At 50.9% G+C, this 19,975-nt stretch overlaps 1 protein-coding gene across 3 annotated transcripts; it reads right to left on the minus strand.

Moving 5' to 3' along the window:
- Nucleotides 1–2,287: 2,287 nt before the first annotated feature.
- ANGPTL4 (angiopoietin like 4) lies at nt 2,288–19,221 on the minus strand. Of its 3 annotated transcripts, none has more exons than XM_074384690.1 (8): nt 18,542–19,221; nt 17,767–18,216; nt 16,644–16,754; nt 16,389–16,506; nt 13,364–13,477; nt 11,365–11,460; nt 10,994–11,275; nt 2,288–2,576 (listed from the first exon to the last, which is right to left on the minus strand). In XM_074384690.1, the coding sequence occupies exons 1-8, from the start codon at nt 18,770–18,772 to the stop codon at nt 2,566–2,568; spliced, it is 1,413 nt and encodes a 470-aa protein (XP_074240791.1). In that variant the 5' UTR covers nt 18,773–19,221; the 3' UTR covers nt 2,288–2,565. The 3 variants fall into 3 exon arrangements, with proteins under 3 accessions (XP_074240791.1, XP_039321431.2, XP_074240792.1); XM_039465497.2 differs by lacking the exon at nt 2,288–2,576 and adding an exon at nt 7,148–7,808 and having other exon boundaries at nt 18,542–19,217; XM_074384691.1 differs by lacking the exons at nt 2,288–2,576; nt 18,542–19,221 and adding an exon at nt 7,148–7,808 and having other exon boundaries at nt 17,767–18,455.
- Nucleotides 19,222–19,975: the final 754 nt, after the last annotated feature.

Here is a 19,975-nt window from a genome sequence, read left to right on the forward strand (position 1 = left end):
AGCAACTAACCAATGAGCGGCTTGATTGAACACACATCCGACTATCAGAGGACCTGTGCGGGAAGGGAAATGGGGCTACGTCCCGGTGATGCTACGGCGTTTAACGTCCCGATGACGTTATAGGTCAGCGCGCTGACCCTTGGCCTCGCCCCTCCAAGCCTAAAAATGACCATTTCCGGGGACCTCAGTGCTGGGTCTCCTCTCTCGGTTGCAGTTTCCATCTCTATATAGAGTCGCATTAGGTTATCCCTCTGTGCCTCAGTTTCCTCCTCTGTAAACTGAAGAAATCCGTCTCATGGAATCTTTTGAGAATAACCAGATCATTTCCTTAAATACAGAGTGAATCAACCGTCCAGTTTTTGCTATTCTTTTTTTTTTGAGACGGAGTTTCGCTCTTGTTACCCAGGCTGGAGTGCAATGGCGCGATCTCGGCTCACCGCAACCTCCGCCTCCTGGGTTCAGGCAATTCTCCTGCCTCAGCCTCCTGAGTAGCTGGGATTACAGGCACACGCCACCATGCCCAGCTAATTTTTTGTATTTTAAGTAGAGACGGGGTTTCACCATGTTGACCAGGATGGTCTCGATCTCTCGACCTCGTGATCCACCCGCCTCGGCCTCCCAAAGTGCTGGGATTACAAGCTTGAGCCACCGCGCCCGGCCAGTTTTTGCTGTTCTTTAATAAATACTTAGAAATCCTTATTGGGCATCAGGTGCTCTCCAACAGGACCTCCTGCTCCTCTTTGTCCCATATTTTACCCATAGGTAAAACATAAATATAAGTAATATGTAAAATAAACACATACTGTATCGTCAGGTAGCAGTAGTGACAGAATTTATCACTACCTGACGATACAGTATGTGTTTATTTCATATATTTAGGGTGTACAGCCTGCTGTTTTGATATACATGTACACAGTGAAATAATTATGACAGTTAAGCAATTAACCTATCCATTGCCTTCCATAATGGTGTGTGTAGTGAGAGTATCTAAAATTTACTTTCTTGACAAATTTTCAATAAACAATGATGCAATATTATTATTATTTTTGAGACAGTTTTGCTCTTGCTGCCCAGGCTGGAGTGCAATGGCGCCATCTCGGCTCACTGCAAATCCGCCTCCCGAGTTCAGGCGATTCTCCTGCCTCAGCCTCCTGAGTAGCTGGGATTATAGGCATGCGCCACCACGCCCAGCTAATTTTAGTAGAGATGGGGTTTCTCCATGTTGGTCAGGCTGGTTTCGAACTCCTGATCTCAGGTGATCCACACATCTTGGCCTCCCAAAATGCTGGGATTACAGGTGTGAGCCACTGTGCCCGGCCCACAATGCAATTTTTTTTTTTTTTTGAGACAGAGTTTCGATCTTGTTACCCAGGCTGGAGTGCAATGGCGCGATCTTGGCTCACCACAACCTCTGTCGTCTCCTGGGTTCAGGCAATGCTTCTGCCTCAGCCTCCTGAGTAGCTGGGATTACAGGCACGCGCCACCATGCCCAGCTAACTTTTTGTATTTTTTAGTAGAGATGGGGTTTCACCATGTTGACCAGGATGGTCTCGATCTCTTGACCTCGTGATCCACCCGTCTCGGCCTCCCAAAGTGCTGGGATTATAGGCGTGAGCCACCGCGCCCGGCCACAGTGCAATATTATTTTTATTTATTTATTTTTTTTGAGACGGAGTTTCACTCTTGTTACCCAGGCTGGAGTGCAATGGCGTGATCTCGGCTCACCGCAACCTCCGCCTCCTGGGTTCAGGCAATTCTCCTGCCTCAGCCTCCTGAGTAGCTGGGATTACAGGCACGCGCCACCATGCCCAGATAATTTTTTGTATTTTTAGTAGAGACGGGGTTTCACCATGTTGACCAGGATGGTCTCGATCTCTCGACCTCGTGATCCACCCGCCTCGGCCTCCCAAAGTGCTGGGATTACAGGCTTGAGCCACCGTGCCCGGCACAGTGCAATATTATTAACATAAAGTATACATTGCTTTTTTTTTGGCCAGCTAGGGTAGCTCATGCTTGTAAACGTGCACTTTGAGGAGGCCGAGGTGGGAAGATCACTTAAGGCCAGGAGCTAAGACCGGCCTGGGCAACGTGTCAAACCCAGTCTCTTAAAAAAAAAAAAAAAAAAAAAAAAAAAAAAAATCAAGGAAGGTCTAACAGGTAAAATAAATAAAAATAGAAATAAATTAGCCAGGTATGGTGCTGCATGTCATGGTCCCAGATACTTGGGAGGCCAAGGCGTGAGGATCGTTTGAGCCTGGGAGGTCGAGGCTGCAGTGAACCATGATCACCCCACTGCACTCCAACTTGGGCAACAGAGCAAGACCCTGTCTAAAAAAAACCCAAAAAGCCCCGTGACTTTCTTGATCCATTGATCTGTTTGTTTTTTGTCCTCCATTAACAGAATATCAGCCTCATGAGGTCAGGGACTGCATCTGTCCTCATCACTGCTGTAACTTCCCCAGTGCTGAATAAATATGTTATACAGTGTGGAATAAGCACACAGCCGATGTGCTGGCTATTAGAGCAGTCACTATTACTGCCTCTTGGATCTCATTCCCAGGGTGTTCATCGGGCATCTGTCAAAAAACAAAATCACAACACATTTAGTTTAAAGGGTTTACTTGATTTTATTTGCAATTCTATAATCGGGCAACACTGCATTTCACAAAATGAAACTACTTTTCCCAGGAGTTGAGCAGGCAGGTTGGTTTTACAGGCAGAAGAAGGGCCAAGGAAAGCAGGAACAGAAAATAAAACGTAGAGGCCGGGCGCAGTGGCTCGCGTCTGTAATCCCAGCACTTTGGGAGGCTCAGGTGGGTGGATCACCTGAGGTCAGGAGTTTGAGACCAGCCTGACCAACATGGTGAAACCCTATCTCTACTAAAAAATACAAAAAAATTAGCAGGGTGCAGTGGTGGGTGCCTATAATCCCAGCTACTCAGGAGGTTGAGGCAGGAGAATCGCTTGAACCCAGGAGGCAGAGGTTGTAGTGAACTGAGACCGCACCATTGCACTCCAGTCTGGGTAAGAGGAGTGAAACTCCAACTCAGAAAAAAAAAAAAAAAAAAAAAAAAAAACGTGGATTGGTCATTTTAAAGTTTCCTTTTTTTTTTTTTTTTTTTTTTTTTTGGAGTCTGAGTCTTGCTCTGTCACCCAGGCTGGAGTGCAGTAGTGCAATCATAACTCACTGCAGCCTCAACTTCCTGGGCTCAAGCAGTCTGCCCACCTCAGCCTTTTGAGGAGCTAAGATCACAGGCATGTGCCACCAGGCCCAGCTAATTTTTCTGCAGAGACAGGGTCTTGCCATGTTGCCCAGGCTGGATTTGAACTCCTGAGCTCAAGTGATCCTCCTGCCTTGACCTTCCAAAGTGCTGGGATTACAGGCATGAGCCACCACTGCACTCAGCCCAGTTACTTTTCTTGTAAAGCTTAGAGCAGAGAGGACTTCCTTATCATGCTGGCTAAAACTGACCTGGCTGGAGATTTGGCTATCTTATCGCTCTCTCCTGATTTCTTAGAAGGTCAGATAAACAACTTAGTTTCAGTTTGCTCATGTAGGACTTTAGCATGAGTGGCTCCGTTTTGGTTTAGTTTGTTGGGCCTCCTATAAGTTTTGTATAACACATCCCATAAACGCTTTTGACTCCTTCCCCATATCCACTCCCTGTCTTGTGTCTCCATCTCTCCTTCCCTCCCTCCCATCGAAGTCAGAGGTCATGGATTTCTCTCTCCTCATATTCTCCTCTCTGCCTCCCACCCTTTGCCTCTCTCCCTTTACCTCCCTCAACTGCCTTATTCTGTCTATCCTCCCTCTGAAATTTCTCTTGATTTTTGTTTATTTGTTTTTGAAGCAGGGTCTTGCTCTGTTGCCCAGGATAGAGCTCAGTAGTACAATCTCAACTCACTACAACTTCCGCCCTCTGGGTTCAAGCTATTCTCATGCCTCAGCCTCCCAAATAGCCGGAATTACAGGCGTGCACAACCACGCCCAGATAATTTTTGTATTTTTATTAGAGACAGGGTTTCGCAATGTTGGCCAGGCTGGTCTGCAACTCCTGGCCCAAGTGATCCCCCTACCTCAGCTTCCCAAAGTGCTGGCTTTACAGGCATGAGCCAACAAGCCTGGCCCTGATTCTGATCACTTCTTACCCTCTTTACTACCACCACCTGATCCTGACCCCCATTCTCACTCCCTGAACCAGAGCTCTGTTTCCTCCTTTGTCCACAGTAGTAGTAGGAGGGGATATTTTCTTTGTTTTTGGAGACCGGGTCTCTGTTGCCCGGTGGCATTCATGACTCACTGCAGCCTCGACCTCCTGTGCTCAAGTGATCCTCCTGCCTCTGCCTCTCAAGTAGCCAGAACCACAAGTGTGTGCCACCATGCCCGGCTAATTTTTTTCTTTTTTTTTGTAGAGATGTGGTCTTACTATATTGCTCAGGCTGGTCTCAAACTCCTGGGCTCAAGTAATCCTCCCATCTCGGCCTCCCAGAATGCTGGATTATAAATCTGAGCCATCACACTCAGCCTGAGGAAGCTTTTAAAAACATAAGTCAGACTATGTTACTCCTTGTTTAAAAGCTTTTTTTTTTTTTTTTTGAGATGGAGTTTCCCTCTTGTTGCCAAGGCTGGAGTGCAGTGGTGTGATCTCATCTCACTGCAACCTCCACCTCCTGGCTTCAAGCGATTCTCCTGCCTTAGCCTCCCGAGTAGCTGGGATTACAGGCATGCACCACCATACCTAGCTAATTTTTTGTATTTTTAGTAGAGACAGGTTTTTACCATGTTGGCCAGGCTGGTCTTGAACTCCTGATCTCGTGATCCACCTGCCTAGCCTTCCAAAGTGTTGGGATTACAGGCGTGAATCACTGTGCTCAGCCTTTTAAAAAATTTACTGTAGACCAGGTGCGGCAGCTTATGCCTGTAATCCCAGCACTTTGTGAGTCCGAGGCAGGTGGATCACCTGAGGTCAAGACTTCCAGACCAGCCTGGCCAACATGGTGAAAACCTGTCTCTACTAAAAAAAAAAAAAAAAAAAAAAAGTTTACTGTAGAGCTAAGGTCTTGCTGTGTTGCCTAGGCTGGTCTCAAACTCCAAGATCTTCCAGCCTCAGCCTCCCAAAGTGCTGGGATTACAGTCACCAGCGCCTGCACCCAGCCTGTATTGAATATTAATGCCTTGTTAATTCTGCACCACCCCCTCCTGGCACCATGAGGCCAGGAAGGGGTGGTGGCATGGAGGGGTGGGGTATCAAAACTATCCCCATTTTCCAAATACAGGAACTGGGGCCAGTGAGCTTGCATGGCCGCAGTGGCTCACGCCTGTCATCCCAGCACTTTGGGAGGCCAAGGTGGGTGAATCACGAGGTCAGGAGTTCAAGACCAGCCTGGTCAACCTGGTGAAACCCTGTCTCTACTAAAAACTACAAAAATTAGCCAGGTGTGGTGGCTCCCAGCTACTTGGGAGGCTGAGGCAGGAGAATCACTTGAACCCAAGAGGTGGAGGTTGTAGTGAGCCAAGATTGTGCCACCGTACTCCAGCTTGGGCGACAGAGTGAGCCTCCAACTGAAAAGAAAAAAAAAAAAAAAAAAAAAAAAAAAAGAAAAGAAAGAAAAGAAAAGAAAAAGAATGATGTTAAAGAGATGAGCCCATCTTTGGCAGAGCCTGGAAGTGAAGAAGGTATATCTAGAGGAAGCCCTTCTGCAGGCTGGGCTCACCACTGGCTCCAGTGACAGTGGGCTCAGAGAATCTCTAAGTCTGCTCTGTACAGGATGCCTGCCAACAAGGAACCTGAAGAGGGCAGCCTCCAGCCTCCCTGGTCTGGCAGCTATAGGACAGACCTCTACAAAGCTAAAGAGTTTGCCATCCACATCCAGCCACAGCCCCTGATAAACCACTGTGTCCCCAGCATCTGCCAGGAAGGGTCAAGACCAGGAAATTGCAGAGGTTTTTTCTTGTAGCACAAGAAGGGAGATACTGGGGCAAAAATAGATTAACAGGCCAGGTGTGGTGGCTCATGTCTATTAATCCCACCACTTTGGGAGGCTGAGGTGGGCAGATCGCTTGAGATCAGGGATTTGAAGTCAGTCTGGCTTACAGGTGGTGGGCACCTGTAATTCCACCTACTTAGGAGGCCAAGGCAGGAGAATCGCTTGGACCTGGGAGGCAGAGGTTGCAGTGAGCCGAGATCACACCACTGCACTCCAGCCTGGCCATCAGAGTGAGACTCTGTCTCAAAAAAAAAAAAAAAAAAAAAAAAAGATTAACAGCAGCTGGGATTCAGGACATGGGCAGATGTTGTTTTTCATATTTGTTGCCACATATGTCCTAGATATATGGCATTCAATGATTATTAATTTTTCTTTCTTTCCTTATGGATTTATTTATTTTTGAGACAGAGTCTTGCCCTGTCACTCAGGCTGGAGTGCAGTGGCACCATCTTGACTCACTGCAACCTCCACCTCCTGGGTTCAAGTGATTCTCCTGCCTCAGTCTCCCAAGTAGCTGGGATTATAGGCACGCACCACCATACCCAGCTAATTTTTTGTGTTTTTTTGTAGAGACAGGATTTCATCATGTTGGCCAGGCCGATCTTGAACTACTGACCTCAAATGATCTGCCCACCTTGGTCTCCCAAAGGGCTGGGATTACAGGTAGAAGCCACCGCGCCTGGTCCTGGGAACATGTTTACATGGACTTTGTCCACTTTTTCTTTAAAACAAACTGAGGGTAGCTTACTAGATCTGTGAACTTAAAAAAAAAAAAAAGAAAGAAAGAAAAAAAAGAAAAGATTGGCCGGGCGTGGTGGCTCACGTCTATAATCCCAGCACTTTGGGAGGCCGAGGCAGGTGGATCACGAGGTCAAGAGATCGAGACCATCCTGGTCAACAAGGTGAAACCCCGTCTCTACTAAAAATACAAAAATTAGCTGGGCATGGTGGTGCGCGCCTGTAGTCCCAGCTAATCGGGAGGCTGAGACAGGAGAATTGCTTGAACCCAGGAGGCGGAGGTTGCGGTGAGCCGAGATCCTGCCATTGCACTCCAGCCTGGGTAACAAGAGCGAAACAGCATCTCAAAAAAAAAAAAGAAAAAGAAAAAAAAAGAAAAGAAAAACAAAGCAAGAAAACATATTGAAAAAAAAGAACAAAGTGTTCTGAGGTTGCTTTTATTCCAAGAACTCTGTGATCTCCGTCCAGATACCATTGGCACCTACTTGCGTCCCTGTGGGACCTACACACAACAGCATGAGCACCATGAGGGCGTTCTCGACCCACGCGAGCCCTGGTCCCCCAGTCAGTCAATGTGACTGAGTCCGCCATTGAGGCCAGCCTGGCTGGTCCCAAGTGGTCCCTCTGCATCCCCAGCTCCCCGGCCAAGGAGTGAAGCTCCATGCCCTTCCGTCCATGCCTCAGGGTCTGTGCATGTCCTGTGGCCCTGATCTCAGGGAGCAATGTGTCCAGCCCCCCTGCACTCAGAAAAAGGGCTTCTCCAGTCGTGGTCTTCTCCGTCCACGAGGTTCCAGGTGGCCCCTCCTTGGAGCCCCTGCCTGGGCAGGGAGTGCCCACATCCTCGGGCAGAGCCAAGAGTCACTGTCCTCTGTGAGCCTGGGACCAGGCCCTGCGGGAAGGCTAGGAGGCTGCCCCTGCCGCTATGGGCTGGATCAAGATGGTAGTGGCCTGCAGCGGGTAGTAGCGGCCCCGCCAGGTCTTCCAGAAGATTCCCTTCTTACGCTCCTGCCGCTGCTGTGGGATGGAGCGGAAGTACTGGCCGTTGAGGTTGGAATGGCTGCAGGTGCCAAACCACCAGCCTCCTGCCGGGGTCAGGAGAGAAGGAACATGGTCAGGTCTTTGGGCCATGAATGGGGCTGGAGGGAGATGGGAATGGAGTGGAGGATGAGACAGGTTGGGGACCAGGTTGGGCTTTGGACTTAACTTTTTTTTTTTTTTTTGAGACCGAGTCTCACTCTGTTACCCAGGCTGTAGTTCAGTGGCACGATCTCGGCTCACTGCAACCTTCGCCTCCCAGATTCAAGTGATTCTCCTGCCTCAGCCTCATGAGTAGCTGTCATCACAGGCACTTGCCACCACACCTGGCTAATTTTTGGTCTTTTTTTTTTTTTTTTTTTTTTTTTTTTTTTTTTTTTTTAGAATGAGTCTCACTCTATTGCCCAGGCTGGAGTGCAGTGATGCAATCTTGGCTCACTGCTACTTCTGCCTCCCAGGTTCAAGGGATTGTCATGCCTCAGCCTCCTCAGTAGCTGAGATTACAGGCACCCACCATCACACCCAGCTAGTTTCTGTATTTTTAGTAGAAATGGGGTTTCACTATGTTGGGCAGGCTGGTCTCGAACTCCTGACCTCAGTTGATCCACCTGCCTTGGCCTCCCAAAGTTCTGGGATTATAGGCATGAACCACCATGCCTGGCCTTATTTTTAGGTAAAAAAAAAAAATTTTTTTTGAGACAGGGTATGGCTCTGTTGCCCAGGCTGGAGTGCAATTCTGTGGTCATGGCTCAGTGTAGCCTTAGCCTCCTGGGCTCAAGTGATCCTCCTACCTGAGCCTCCCAGGTAGCTGAGACCACAGGTGTGAGCCACTGTGCCTGGCTTTTTTTTTTTCTTTTGAGGCAGGGTCTCACTCTGTCGCCTAGGCTTGAGTGCAGTGGCGAAATCTTGGCTCACTGCAGCCTTGACCTCCTAGGATCAAGAGATACTCCCGCCTCAGCCTCCTGAGTAGATGGGACCACAGACATGCACTACCATGCCCAGCTAGTTTTTTTTCATTTTAAATAGAGATGGGATTTCACCATGTTGCCCAGGCTGGTCTCCTGGGCTCAAGTGATCCACTCGCTTCAGCCTCTCAAAGTGCTGGGATTACTGTGCCTGGCTAATTTTTGTTTTTGTTTTTGTTTTTCCGAAACGGAGTCTCGTTCCCCAAAAGACAGGGTCTCATTCTGTCACTAAGGCTGAAGTGCAATGGCACGATCTTGGCTCACTGCAACCTCCACCTCCCAGGTTCAAGCAGTTCTCCTACCTTAGTCTCCCGAGTAGCTGGGACTGCAGGCATGTGCCACCATGCCCAGTTAATTTTTGTATTTTTAGTAGAGACGGTGTTTCACTATGTTGGCCAGGCTGGTCTTGAACTCCTGACCTCATGATCCACCTGCCTCAGCCTCCCAAAGTGCTGGAATTACAGACATAAGCCACCATGCCCAGCCAATTTTTGTGTTTTTCTATAGAGACAGGGTCTCCCTATATTGCCCAGGCTGCTGTCAAACCCCTGGGATGAAGTGATCCTCCCTCCTTGGTCTCCCAAATCACTGGGATTACAGGCGTGAAGCTACCACACCCAGTCTCAGCCTTTACTTCAGCCCAGGGAGATCCAAGCTGCAGTGAGCTATGATCACACCACTGCACTCCACTCTGGGAGAAAGAGCAAGACCATGTTTCCAAAAAAAAAAAAAAAAAAAGAATCCTATGGAGTAGGCACCATTTTAAAGATGGTCGTGGCTGGATGTCGTGTGACTGATACCTGTAATCTCAGCACTTTGGGAGGCCAAGGTGGTAGAATCACTTGAGGTCAGGAATTAAAGACTGGCCTGGCCAACATGGTGAAACACTGTCTCTACAACAACACAAAAACTTAGCCAGGTGTGATGGCAGGTGCCTATAATCCCAGCTACTTGGGAGGCTAAGCCAGGAGAATCACTTGAACCTGGGAGGCTGCAGTGAGCCAAGATCACCATACTTGCTCTCTAGCCTTCAAGACAGCAGGACTCTATCCCAAAAAATAAATAAGTAAATAAAAATAAAGATGGTCAGGCCAGGTGTGGTGATTTGCCTGTAATCCCAGCACTTTGGGAGGCCAAGGAAGGTAGATCACCTGAGGTCAGGAGTTCCAGGCCAGCCTGACCAACATGGAGAAACCCTGTCTCTACTAAAAATACAAAACGCCGGGCCTGGTGGCTCAAGCCCGTAATCCCAGCACTTTGGGAGGCCGAGGCGGGTGGATCACGAGGTCAAGAGATTGAGACTGTCCTGGTCAACATGGTGAAACCCCGTCTTTACTAAAAATACAAAAAAATTAGCTGGGCATGTTGGCGCGTGCCTGTAATCCCAGCTACTCAGGAGGCTGAGGCAGGAGAATTGCTTGAACCCAGGAGTCGGAGGTTGCGGTGAGCCGAGATCGCGCCATTCCACTCCAGCCTGGGTAACAAGAGCGAAACTCCGTCTCAAAAAAAAGAAAAAAAAAAAAAAAAAAACAACAAAACAAAACTATCTGGGCATGGTGGTGCATGCCTGTAGTCCCAGCTACTCGGGAGGCTGAGGCAGGAGAATCGCTTGAACCTGGGAGGCAGAGGTTGCGGTAAGCTGAGATTTCGCCGTTGCACTCCAGCCTGGGTAACAAGAGCAAAACTCCGTCTCAAATAATAATAATAAAAAGAAAAAAAGAAAGAAGAAAAAGAAAGAAAGAAAATAAAGAGAAAGAAAGAAAGAGAAAAGAAAAGAAAGATTTTTTTTTTTTTTTTTGAGGCAGAATCTCGATTTGTCACCCAGGCTAGAGTGCAGTGACATGATCTCAGCTCACTGCAACCTCTGCCTCCCAGGTTCAGGCTATTCTCCTGCCTCAGCCTCCCAAGTAGCTGGGATTACAGGCACCTGCCACCATGCCCAGCTAAATTTTGTATTTTAGTTGAGACGGAGTTTTACCATGTTTGTCAGGCTGATCACGAACTCCTGACCTCAAGTGATCAGCCCACCTTGGTCTCCCAAAGTGCTGGCATTACAGGCGTGAGCCACCACGCCTGGCCAGTCGAGACCCTGTTAAGTATGGGAAAACTGAGGCCAGAGTGGCTAAGTCAGTGGCCCGGTCATGCACATGGCATGTAAGGAAGAGCGGGGTAGAAAATAGATGTACTTTGGGGTTCAAGGCAGGACAGAGCAGCAGAAGTGAGAAGGGGAGGTGCTGGCTGGGCGTGGCCTGGCAGAGTCTGCTCACCAGAGAGGCTCTTGGCGCAGTTCTTGTCCCCGCGGAGGTCATGATCCTGGTCCCAAGTGGAGAAGGGCACAGAGAGGCCACTGGGTGGGACGGCGGTGGCACCCAGCTGACCGGCCATGGACGAGGTGAGCTGCAGGCTATAGGCCGTATCCTCACCACCCAGGTGCACGGGAAACTGCAGCAACTCCGTGTTGCCATCCCAGTCCCACATCTGCACGGCCAGGCGGCTGTCATGGTCCCCTGTGATGCTGTGCACCTTCTCCAGGCCCAGCCAGAACTCACCTAGAGTGGGAGAGGCCACTCAGTGAGGCAGGGCCACCTCTAAAGGTCCCTCTTCTTCCCCTGCCTCTGTCCCCACAGGAAATACCCACCTTGGGGATCCCCGAATCCTGCCTTGTAGGCTTCCCAGGGCCGGTTGAAGTCCACAGAGCCATCGTGGCGCCTCTGAATTACTGTCCAGCCTCCATCTGTCCAGAAAGGTACAAGGTCACCAGGAAGTCCTTCCTCACAGGGGACCCCACTCTTTCATCTGGCTCCCAGGCACCAAACCCCCTCCAAACCCAGGATGACAGCAGCTCCCTTACTCATCCCTAAAGGACTAGAGAAGTGTGGGTCAGAGGGAGGAATATTATGGGCTGGCCTTGGAAACATCTTTGTTCCAAGAACCCAGCAGGGAATGAGGGAGGGAGGGAGAAGGCAGTGGAAATCTGCAAAGCCTCTCTGGACCAGCTGAACTGGTTCTTCCCCTGCAGTTCTCAACCACAGATCCCATGTTATAATGGAAAGGGCTTCTTCTCAATGGAAAAAAAAGCTGCATTTTTTTTTTTTTTTTTTTTAAGAAATGGAGACTCACTCTGTTGCCCAGGCTGGTGCACAGTGGCACAGTCTCAGCTAATTGCAACCTCTGCCTCCTGGGTTCAAGTGATTTTTGTGCTTCAGTCCCCTGAGTAGCTGGGATTACAGGATCCTGCTACCACACCTGGCTAATGTTTGTATTTTGGGTAGAGATGGGGTTTCACCATGTTGGCCAGGCTGGTCTCAAACTCCTGACCTCAAATGATTCACCTGCCTCAGCCTCCCAGAGTGCTGGAAGTTCAGGTATAAGCCTGAATTTTTTTTTTTTTTTTTTTTTTTTTTTTGAGATGGACTTTGACTTGTGTTACCCAAGCTGGAGTGCAATGGTGCGCTCTCGGCTCACTGCAACCTCCACCTCCTGGGCTCAAGCAACCCTCCTGTCTTGGCCTCCTATGTAGCTGGGACTACAGGGATGTGCCACCATTCTCAGCAAGGGCTGACTTTTATTTTTTTTTTTATTTTTTTATTTTTATTATTATTTTTTTTTTGAGACAGAGTTTCGCTCTTGTTACCCAGGCTGGAGTGCAATGGCACGATCTCGGCTCACCGCAACCTCCGCCTCCTGGGTTCAGGCAATTCTCCTGCCTCAGCCTCCTGAGTAGCTGGGATTATAGGCACGCGCCACCATGCCCAGCTAATTTTTTGTATTTTTAGTAGAGACGGGGTTTCACCGTGTTGACCAGGATGGTCTCGATCTCTTGACCCAGTGATCCACCCGCCTCGGCCTCCCAAAGTGCTGGGATTACAGGCTTGAGCCACCGCGCCCGGCCGACTTTTATTTGTTATTTTTAATTTTTATTTTCTCTCTCTTTTTTTTTTTTTTTTTTTTACAAAATTTTTTGTAAAGATGAGGTCTCACTAAATTGTCCAGACTGGTCTCGAACTTTTGGACTCAAGTCATCCTCATGCCTCAGCCTCCCAAAGTGCTCTGATTACAGGCATGAGCCACTACACCCAGACATGGGCTGTATTTTAAAGAAAAGAGGTTGGGCACAGTGGCTCATGCCTGTAATCCCAGCCTTTTGGGAGGCCGAGGTCAGTGGATCATTTGAGGTCAAGAGTTTGAGACCAGCCTGACCAACATGGTGAAACTCTGTCTCGACTAAAAATAGAAAAATTAGCTGGGTGTGGTGGCTTGTGCCTGTAGTCTCAGCTACTGGGGAGGCTGACACAGGAGAATCACTTGAACTCAGGAGGCAGAGGTTGCAGTGAGTCAAAATCAGGCCACTACACTTCAGCCTGGGCAACAGAGTAAAACTCTGTCTTAAAATAAAATAAAATAAAAATAAAAAAGAAAAGATATACAGGCAGGCACAGTGACACATACCTGTAGTCCCAGCTACTCAGAAGGCTGAGGTAGGAGGACTGCTTGAACCCAGGAGTTCAAGATCAACCTGGGTAACATCACAAGACCCTGCCTCTAATTTTTTTTTTTTTTTTTTTTTTTTTTTCCATTTAAAGAAAGACAACTGGGCTTGTGGGGAGCGTGCCCCCTGGTGGGCTAGCACATCCTACCTGAGGTCATATTGCAGTTCACCAGGAATGGCGGAGACCCCTGAGGCTGGATCTCAAATAGTCCACTCTGCCTCTCCCCGTTCTGGAACAGCTCCTGGCAATCCCTGGGCAGCCCTGCAGGCAGATAAAGAGGGGAGTTGAAACAGGAGGGCAGCCTCTGGGGTCTCGGGAGCCAGGCATGTCTGGAGGCTGAGCAGTGGATGACCAGAGGAGTAAAAGGCAAATACGATCTCATGACCACCCCTCTGCCATCTGCCTAACCTCTTCCATGGCTCCCTATGGCCTTCCTCAGCATAGTCCACAGGCACCTGGTGGACCAGCTCCTGTCCCCATCCTCCTCCTGCCATGCTGCCATCCTTTCAGGCCACACAGGCTTTTTTCCCACCCTTGTACCATATACCCTCCTGCCACAGGGACTTTGCACATGCTGTTTCCCTGCCTGGGACTCTCTTTCCTCAATTCTGTCTCCGGGTGCCAGCTTCTGGAAGGATACCTTGCCTTGCCTCACCCCCAGACCAGGCCAGAGCTCCCCAAATGGGAAATGAACAAGGACTTCCAACTCCTGGACACTGCGGTCATTGAGTGGTCTCTCCTCTGACTGACTCAAGGAGCAGCTCTGCCCACAGCCTGGCACCAGCATCCACACAGGCCCCAGCACATAGCAGCTGCTCAGTAAAGACTTGATGAATGGGCTGGGTGTGGTGGCTCACACCTGTAATCCCAGCACTTTGGGAGGTCAAGGTGGGCAGATCAACTGAGGACAGGAGTTTGAGACCAGCCTGGTCAACATGGCCAAACCCCATCTGTAGTAAAAATACAAAAATTAGCTAGATATGTTGGCGGGTGCCTGTAATCCCAGCTCCTTGGGAGGCTGAGGCAGGAGAATCATTTGAACCTGGGAGGCAGAGGTTGCAGTGAGCTGAGATCATGTCATTGTACTCCAGTCTGGGTGACAGAGTGAGACTCTGTCTAAAATAAAATAAAATAAATAAATAAATAAAAAGACTTGGCTGTGTAAAAATTAGATGGATGTGGTGGTGGTGTATTCCTGTAATCCCAGCTACTTGGGAGGCTGAGGCAGAAGAATCACTTGAACCCGGGAGGCAGAGGTTGCAGCGAGCTGAGATTGCACCACTGCATTACTGCATTCTAACCTGGGCAACAGAGTGAGACTCTGTCTCAAAAAATGAACAAACAGAAAAGACTTGATAAATGAATAAATCAATGAATGAGACAGCAGGGCCAGAATGGGGAGGAAGAACTGTGCTGAGCAAGAGGGTCTCACAGGCTCTGCCTGAGGTCCCAGCTACTAGAGGGATACCAGCCAAGATTGAGGAGAGAAGGAGGGAGGGAGGATGGGAGCACGTCTGGAAGCTCAGATGCTCCAGACTGGGAAGAACCGCCCAGAGCCGGAAAAGTAGGGGAAAGGTCGAAGTGAGTCTGCAAGGCAGGGGTGGAGGCCAGCCCAGAGTGACAAGGAAGAGGCTTTCCGGCCCCTCAGGCATCTCCCCTTTCCCCTACTTTCCTCCCATCCAGTAAGGATCGGCACACAGCCAAACCACCAGTGTGTCTTCCATTAATATGCCAGCTGTTTGCCTTCCCAGCTCTGAACTTTCTCCTACTTGGCGGGCCTGAGTCGGGGAGTCCCGAACCCACAGAACCCCTGCCCCCTTCACCGAATTTGCCAGCCAGGACCCGTGGCTTCTCCACTCTTAGGCTAGAAGCGCCTCATCCCGGAATGGTGGCTTTCGGCTTTCGAGGGTGGACAGGACCCATACCACACCAAGATCCCAGCCTTGGCGGGTGTGGGGTGGGGAATGGAAGGAGCAGGAGCTTGAGGAGGAGAAAGCCCTCAGGTCTACAGTGCTGGAAGCCTGCCACTGACCCTAGGGTGTGGGGGGAGGGGGGAATCCAAACTTTCACCCAGTTGGCTGTGGACAGCCACAGATGCAGGATAGGACAAGAATCTCAGGGAAACCACATGGAGCCATGAACTCAGAGTGAGAACTTTGAGCCTATGTGGGACACATGAGAAATGCTGTCATTTGAGATTAACGGAGATTTGGGAATAAAGGACCTAAAATTTGTGATGGCAGCAAAAGCCCACTTTCTGCGTCGGCAGGCTGGGGGTTGGGGGAGTTGGGGGGTGAGGGAGGAGAACAAGAGAAGGAGGAGGAAGAGTTGGATTTGCAAGATGCAAGAGTGAGTGTTTCTGGCCTGGGAGCTGGGGATTCCCAGCCGTAATTCCCACACTCCAAGACACTGCGGAGGGCTGAAATCTACAAACACCCCTACCTGGCACCTTCTGCTTCATGACACCCTCTGCTAGAAGGTTCTAACCTTCAGGATGGCACCCCTGAACCACATTACTACCTTCCCCAGCACCCCCGCAGCTCAGATCCCTCAAGATGTCTCTCTCTCTCTCTCTCTCTCTCTCTCTCTCTCTCTCCTTTTTTTTTTTTTTTTGAGACGGAGTCTCACCCTGTTGCCTAGGCTGGAGTGCAATGGCAAAATCTCGGCTCACTGCAACTTCCGCCTCCCAGGTTTAAGTGATTCTCCTGCCTCAGCCTCCCAAGTAGCTGGGATTATAGGTGCATGCCACCACGCCCGGCTAATTTTTTGTATCTTTAGTAGAGATGGACCATGTTGGCCAGGCTAGTCTCGAACTCCTGACCTTGTGATCCACCCGCCTTGGCCTCCCAAAATACTGGCATTACAGGCGGGAGCTACCGCATCCGGACCCTCAAGATACCTCTTTCTCCATCTCTGTCCCAATTAGTGACCAGCAGGGCTTCAGGGACAGCCCACTGGCTTGCAGGGGAGAAGGGTGAGGTGGCCTGGCTGGGTGAGGTCAGGGCTGGGGAAGGAGTTGCCCCCATCAGCCCTGACCCAGAGACTGGTGGGCCCACAGGGACTCAAGGCCGGGACATCACCTCCTTAAGGTGGACCTGACAAGGAGGGGATCAGCAGTGGCAAGTGATAGGGTGGGGTGGCTGCCAGAGGGCCTTGAGGGCCAGACACTCACGGTGCAGGCGGCTAGCATTGTGAGCCACGTCAACTGGCTGGGCCATCTTGGGCAGCCTCTTTCCTCGGGCAGACTTGGCCACCTCACTGTCTAGGTGCGTGGGGGCCAGGAGGCCAACCTGAGATGGGACAGGAGGAGGGTATCAGGTCATGCCTGGCCCCATGTCCCCACCCACAGGTCCAGTTCTCACCACCTCCCTCCCCACCTAGGATCCCAGCTATCAGAGGGACCTGTTCTTCCCTGGCCTTAGGGTACCTGGCTTTGCAGACTCTGAATCCGAAGGTGCTGCTTCTCCAGGTGCCGCTGCTGCTGGGCCACCTTGTGGAAGAGTTGCTGGATCCTGCTGTTCTGAGCCTTGAGCTGTGTCTGGGGAGGGGTGAAAATGGTGAGGACCTGGCTTGCCTCCTCCAGTCTCTTCATTCATCCACTCATCCATCCTTCCAAATCTCCATTCTTTGAGGCCAGGTAGGGGAGTCTATCTTCTTTTTTTCTCCCCCAAAGACAGGGTCTCATTCTGTCACGAAGGTTGGAGTGCAGTGGTGCCATCACAGCTCACTGCAGCTTCCAACTCCTGTACTCAAGCAATCCTCCTGTCTCAGCCTCCTGAGTAGCTGGGACTACAGCTGTACAGCTCCATGCTTGGCTTATTTTTTATTTTTTCAGACAGAGTCCTGCTCTGTTGCCCAGGCTGGAGTGCAGTGGTGCGATCTTGGCTCACTGCAGCCTCTGCCTCCCAGTCCAGGCAATTCTCATGCCGCAGCCTCCTAAGTAGCTGGGATTACAGGTGCCCACCACCACACCTGGCTAATTTTTGTATTTGTATTTTTATTACTTTTTTTTTTTTTTTTTTTTGAGGAGTCTCACTCTGTTGCCCAGGCTGGAGTGCAGTGTGCAACGTGGCCTCACTGCAACTCTGCGTCCCGGGTTCAAGCGATTCTACTGTCTTAGCCTCCCAAGTAGCTGGAATTACAGGCATGCGCCACCATGCCCGGCCAATTTTTTGTATTTTTAGTAGAGATGGGGTTTCTCCATATTGGCCAGGCTAGTCTCAAACTCCTGACCTCAGGTGATTGGTCCACCTTGGCCTCCCAAAGTGCTGGGATTACCACCGCACGCCGCCATTTAAAAAAAAATTTATTTTTAATTTCATTTATTTATTTTTTGGTGGCAAAGAGACGGGAGCCTAGCTACTGTGCTTTAGGTAGTTTTGAACACCTAGCCTCAAGGGAACCTCCCTCCTCGGCTTCCTAAAAGAAAACCATCCTTTGAGGCAAGGGATCCCAGGAAGCCACAGTAGCGCCCCCCACACTCCTGTCCATACCCTTCCAAGCCAGGAGGGCCAGTAGCTGCGCAGAAAACCAGCCCGGGTCGCACGTACCTGAAGGCTGTGAAGGACCTCACGGTCCACCTCGCCGCTGGAGACCCGGCTCCCGGGGGTTAACGGGAGCGCGGTGGACCCCTTGGCTCCCTGGCAGGCGGAACCGCACGCGCTCAGGCGCCGCTCCAGCGCGCTCAGCTGACCGCGGGTGCGCTCCGCGTGTTCCCGCAACCCCTGGCCGAGCTGCAGGAGTCCGTGCGCCAGGACATTCATCTCGTCCCAGGACGCAAAGCGTGGCGACTTGGACTGCACGGGGCCGGCCTGAGCGCTCAGCAGCCCAGCGGTGGCAGCGCACAGCACTAGGGCTGCTCCGGCCGTCGGAGTACCGCGCATCCTCTCAGGTATCCTGGGAGCGGGATTGCGGGGGCTGTCGGGGACTCTGGGGCTCGAGATGCGAGGGCCGGAGACGCGGAGGACCGGGAGCGGATACCCGCTTGGTTGCAGAAGCCACTGGAAAGAATCGGATCGCAGTCGTGGATCTACTCAGCTCGGCTTCTGCTCGCCGCGCCCCAGGACAGTTTTTATGTTGGGTGCGGAGTGGGCGGGGGAGCCTTGGAGGCGGAGTGCGGGGAGTGCCAGGGGCAGGCCGTGTGGCCGGGGGTGGGGTCCTGTGCTTTGCAGGCCTGGTAGTAATGCGGGCTGAGGGGCGCCCTGGGAGTGCAAGGCTCCGGCAGGCCTTCCCCTGCGAACCGTGGGAGACGTGACTCTTCCTTCCCCCCACAGTGTCCGCCTCTAGGCTGTGGAATTCCAAGCCCACCACTCGGCCCCGCCTTACCCAGTGGGGGAGACTGCGCTCGCTTTCGCCCGGACGGGAAGTCATTCCTGACCTCCTGGTTCTGCAGGTCAGAAGCAGGGGGAGAGGGGCCGGCGCGGTGCTCACTCCTGTAATCCCAGCACTTTGGGAGCCCAAGGTGGGCGAATCACCTGAGGTCAAGAGTTCCAGACCACTCTGGCCAACTTGGTGAAACCCAGTCTCTACTAAAAATACAAAAAAATAGCTGGGCATGGTGGCGGGTACCTGTAGTCCCAGCTCCTCAGGAGGCTGAGGCAGGAGAATCGCTTGAATCCGGGAGGCGGAGGTTGCATTGAGCTGAGATCGCTCCACTGCACTCCATCCTGGGCGACAGAGCAAGACTCCGTCTCAAAATAAATAAATAAATAAAAAAGAACTGAGTTCAACGAGGTGGGCAGGAAGCCCAGGACTCACCAAAAGTCCCGCCTTCTGTAGGCTTCCATATGACCTCCATCCCAGGAAAGACTTCTCTGGGCTCGCCTGTTCCTTCCCGCAAAAGGGTTCGTCATCACAGCTATGTTTATGAGATTCTTTGAGTTCAATTTCTCCCCTGATCCGGATATTAGGAGTGCCTTAGCAGCAGGACCTGCATCAGGGCCTCACTCCCCATAGCCTACCCTCAACTGCCAGGGTCTTCGGTGTCCTGATCTTTATCTATAATAAAGCAGGAGCCGGGCGCGGTGGCTCACGCCTGTAATCCCAGCACTTTGGGAGGCCGAGGCGGGTGGATCACGAGGTCAAGAGATGGAGACCATCCTGGTCAACAAGGTGAAACCCCGTCTCTACTAAAAATACAAAAAATTAAGCCGGGCGCGGTGGCTCAAGCCTGTAATCCCAGCTACTTTGGGAGGCTGAGGCGGGTGGATCACGAGGTCGAGAGATCGAGACCATCCTGGTCAACATGGTGAAACCCCGTCTCTACTAAAAATACAAAAAATTAGTTGGGCATGGTGGCACGTGCCTGTAATCCCAGCTACTCAGGAGGCTGAGGCAGGAGAATTGCTTGAACCCAGGAGGCGGAGGTTGCGGTGAGCCGAGATCGCGCCATTGCACTCCAGCCTGGGTAACAAGAGTGAAACTCCGTCTCAAAAATAAATAAATAAATAAATAAATAAATATAATAAAGCAGGAACTTAGAGAATGGAAAGAGGAGACACAAGGAAGGGAGGAAGCCAGGGCGGTGGTCCATGCCTGTGGTCCCAGCTACTTGGGAGTCTGAGGAGGGAGCCAGGAAGTAGAGGCTGCAGTGAGCCACGATGGTGTCACTGCACTCCAGCCTGGGCAACAGAGTGAGATCCTGTCTCTAAAAAAAATAATAAAATAGGCCAGGTGCAGTGGCTCACACCTGTAATCTCAGCACTTTGGGAGGCTGAGATGGGCCGATCATGAGGTCAGGACTTCGAGACCATTCTGGCC

Source organism: Saimiri boliviensis, chromosome 14 (assembly GCF_048565385.1).
Source record: "Saimiri boliviensis isolate mSaiBol1 chromosome 14, mSaiBol1.pri, whole genome shotgun sequence".
Lineage (NCBI taxonomy): Eukaryota > Metazoa > Chordata > Mammalia > Primates > Cebidae > Saimiri > Saimiri boliviensis.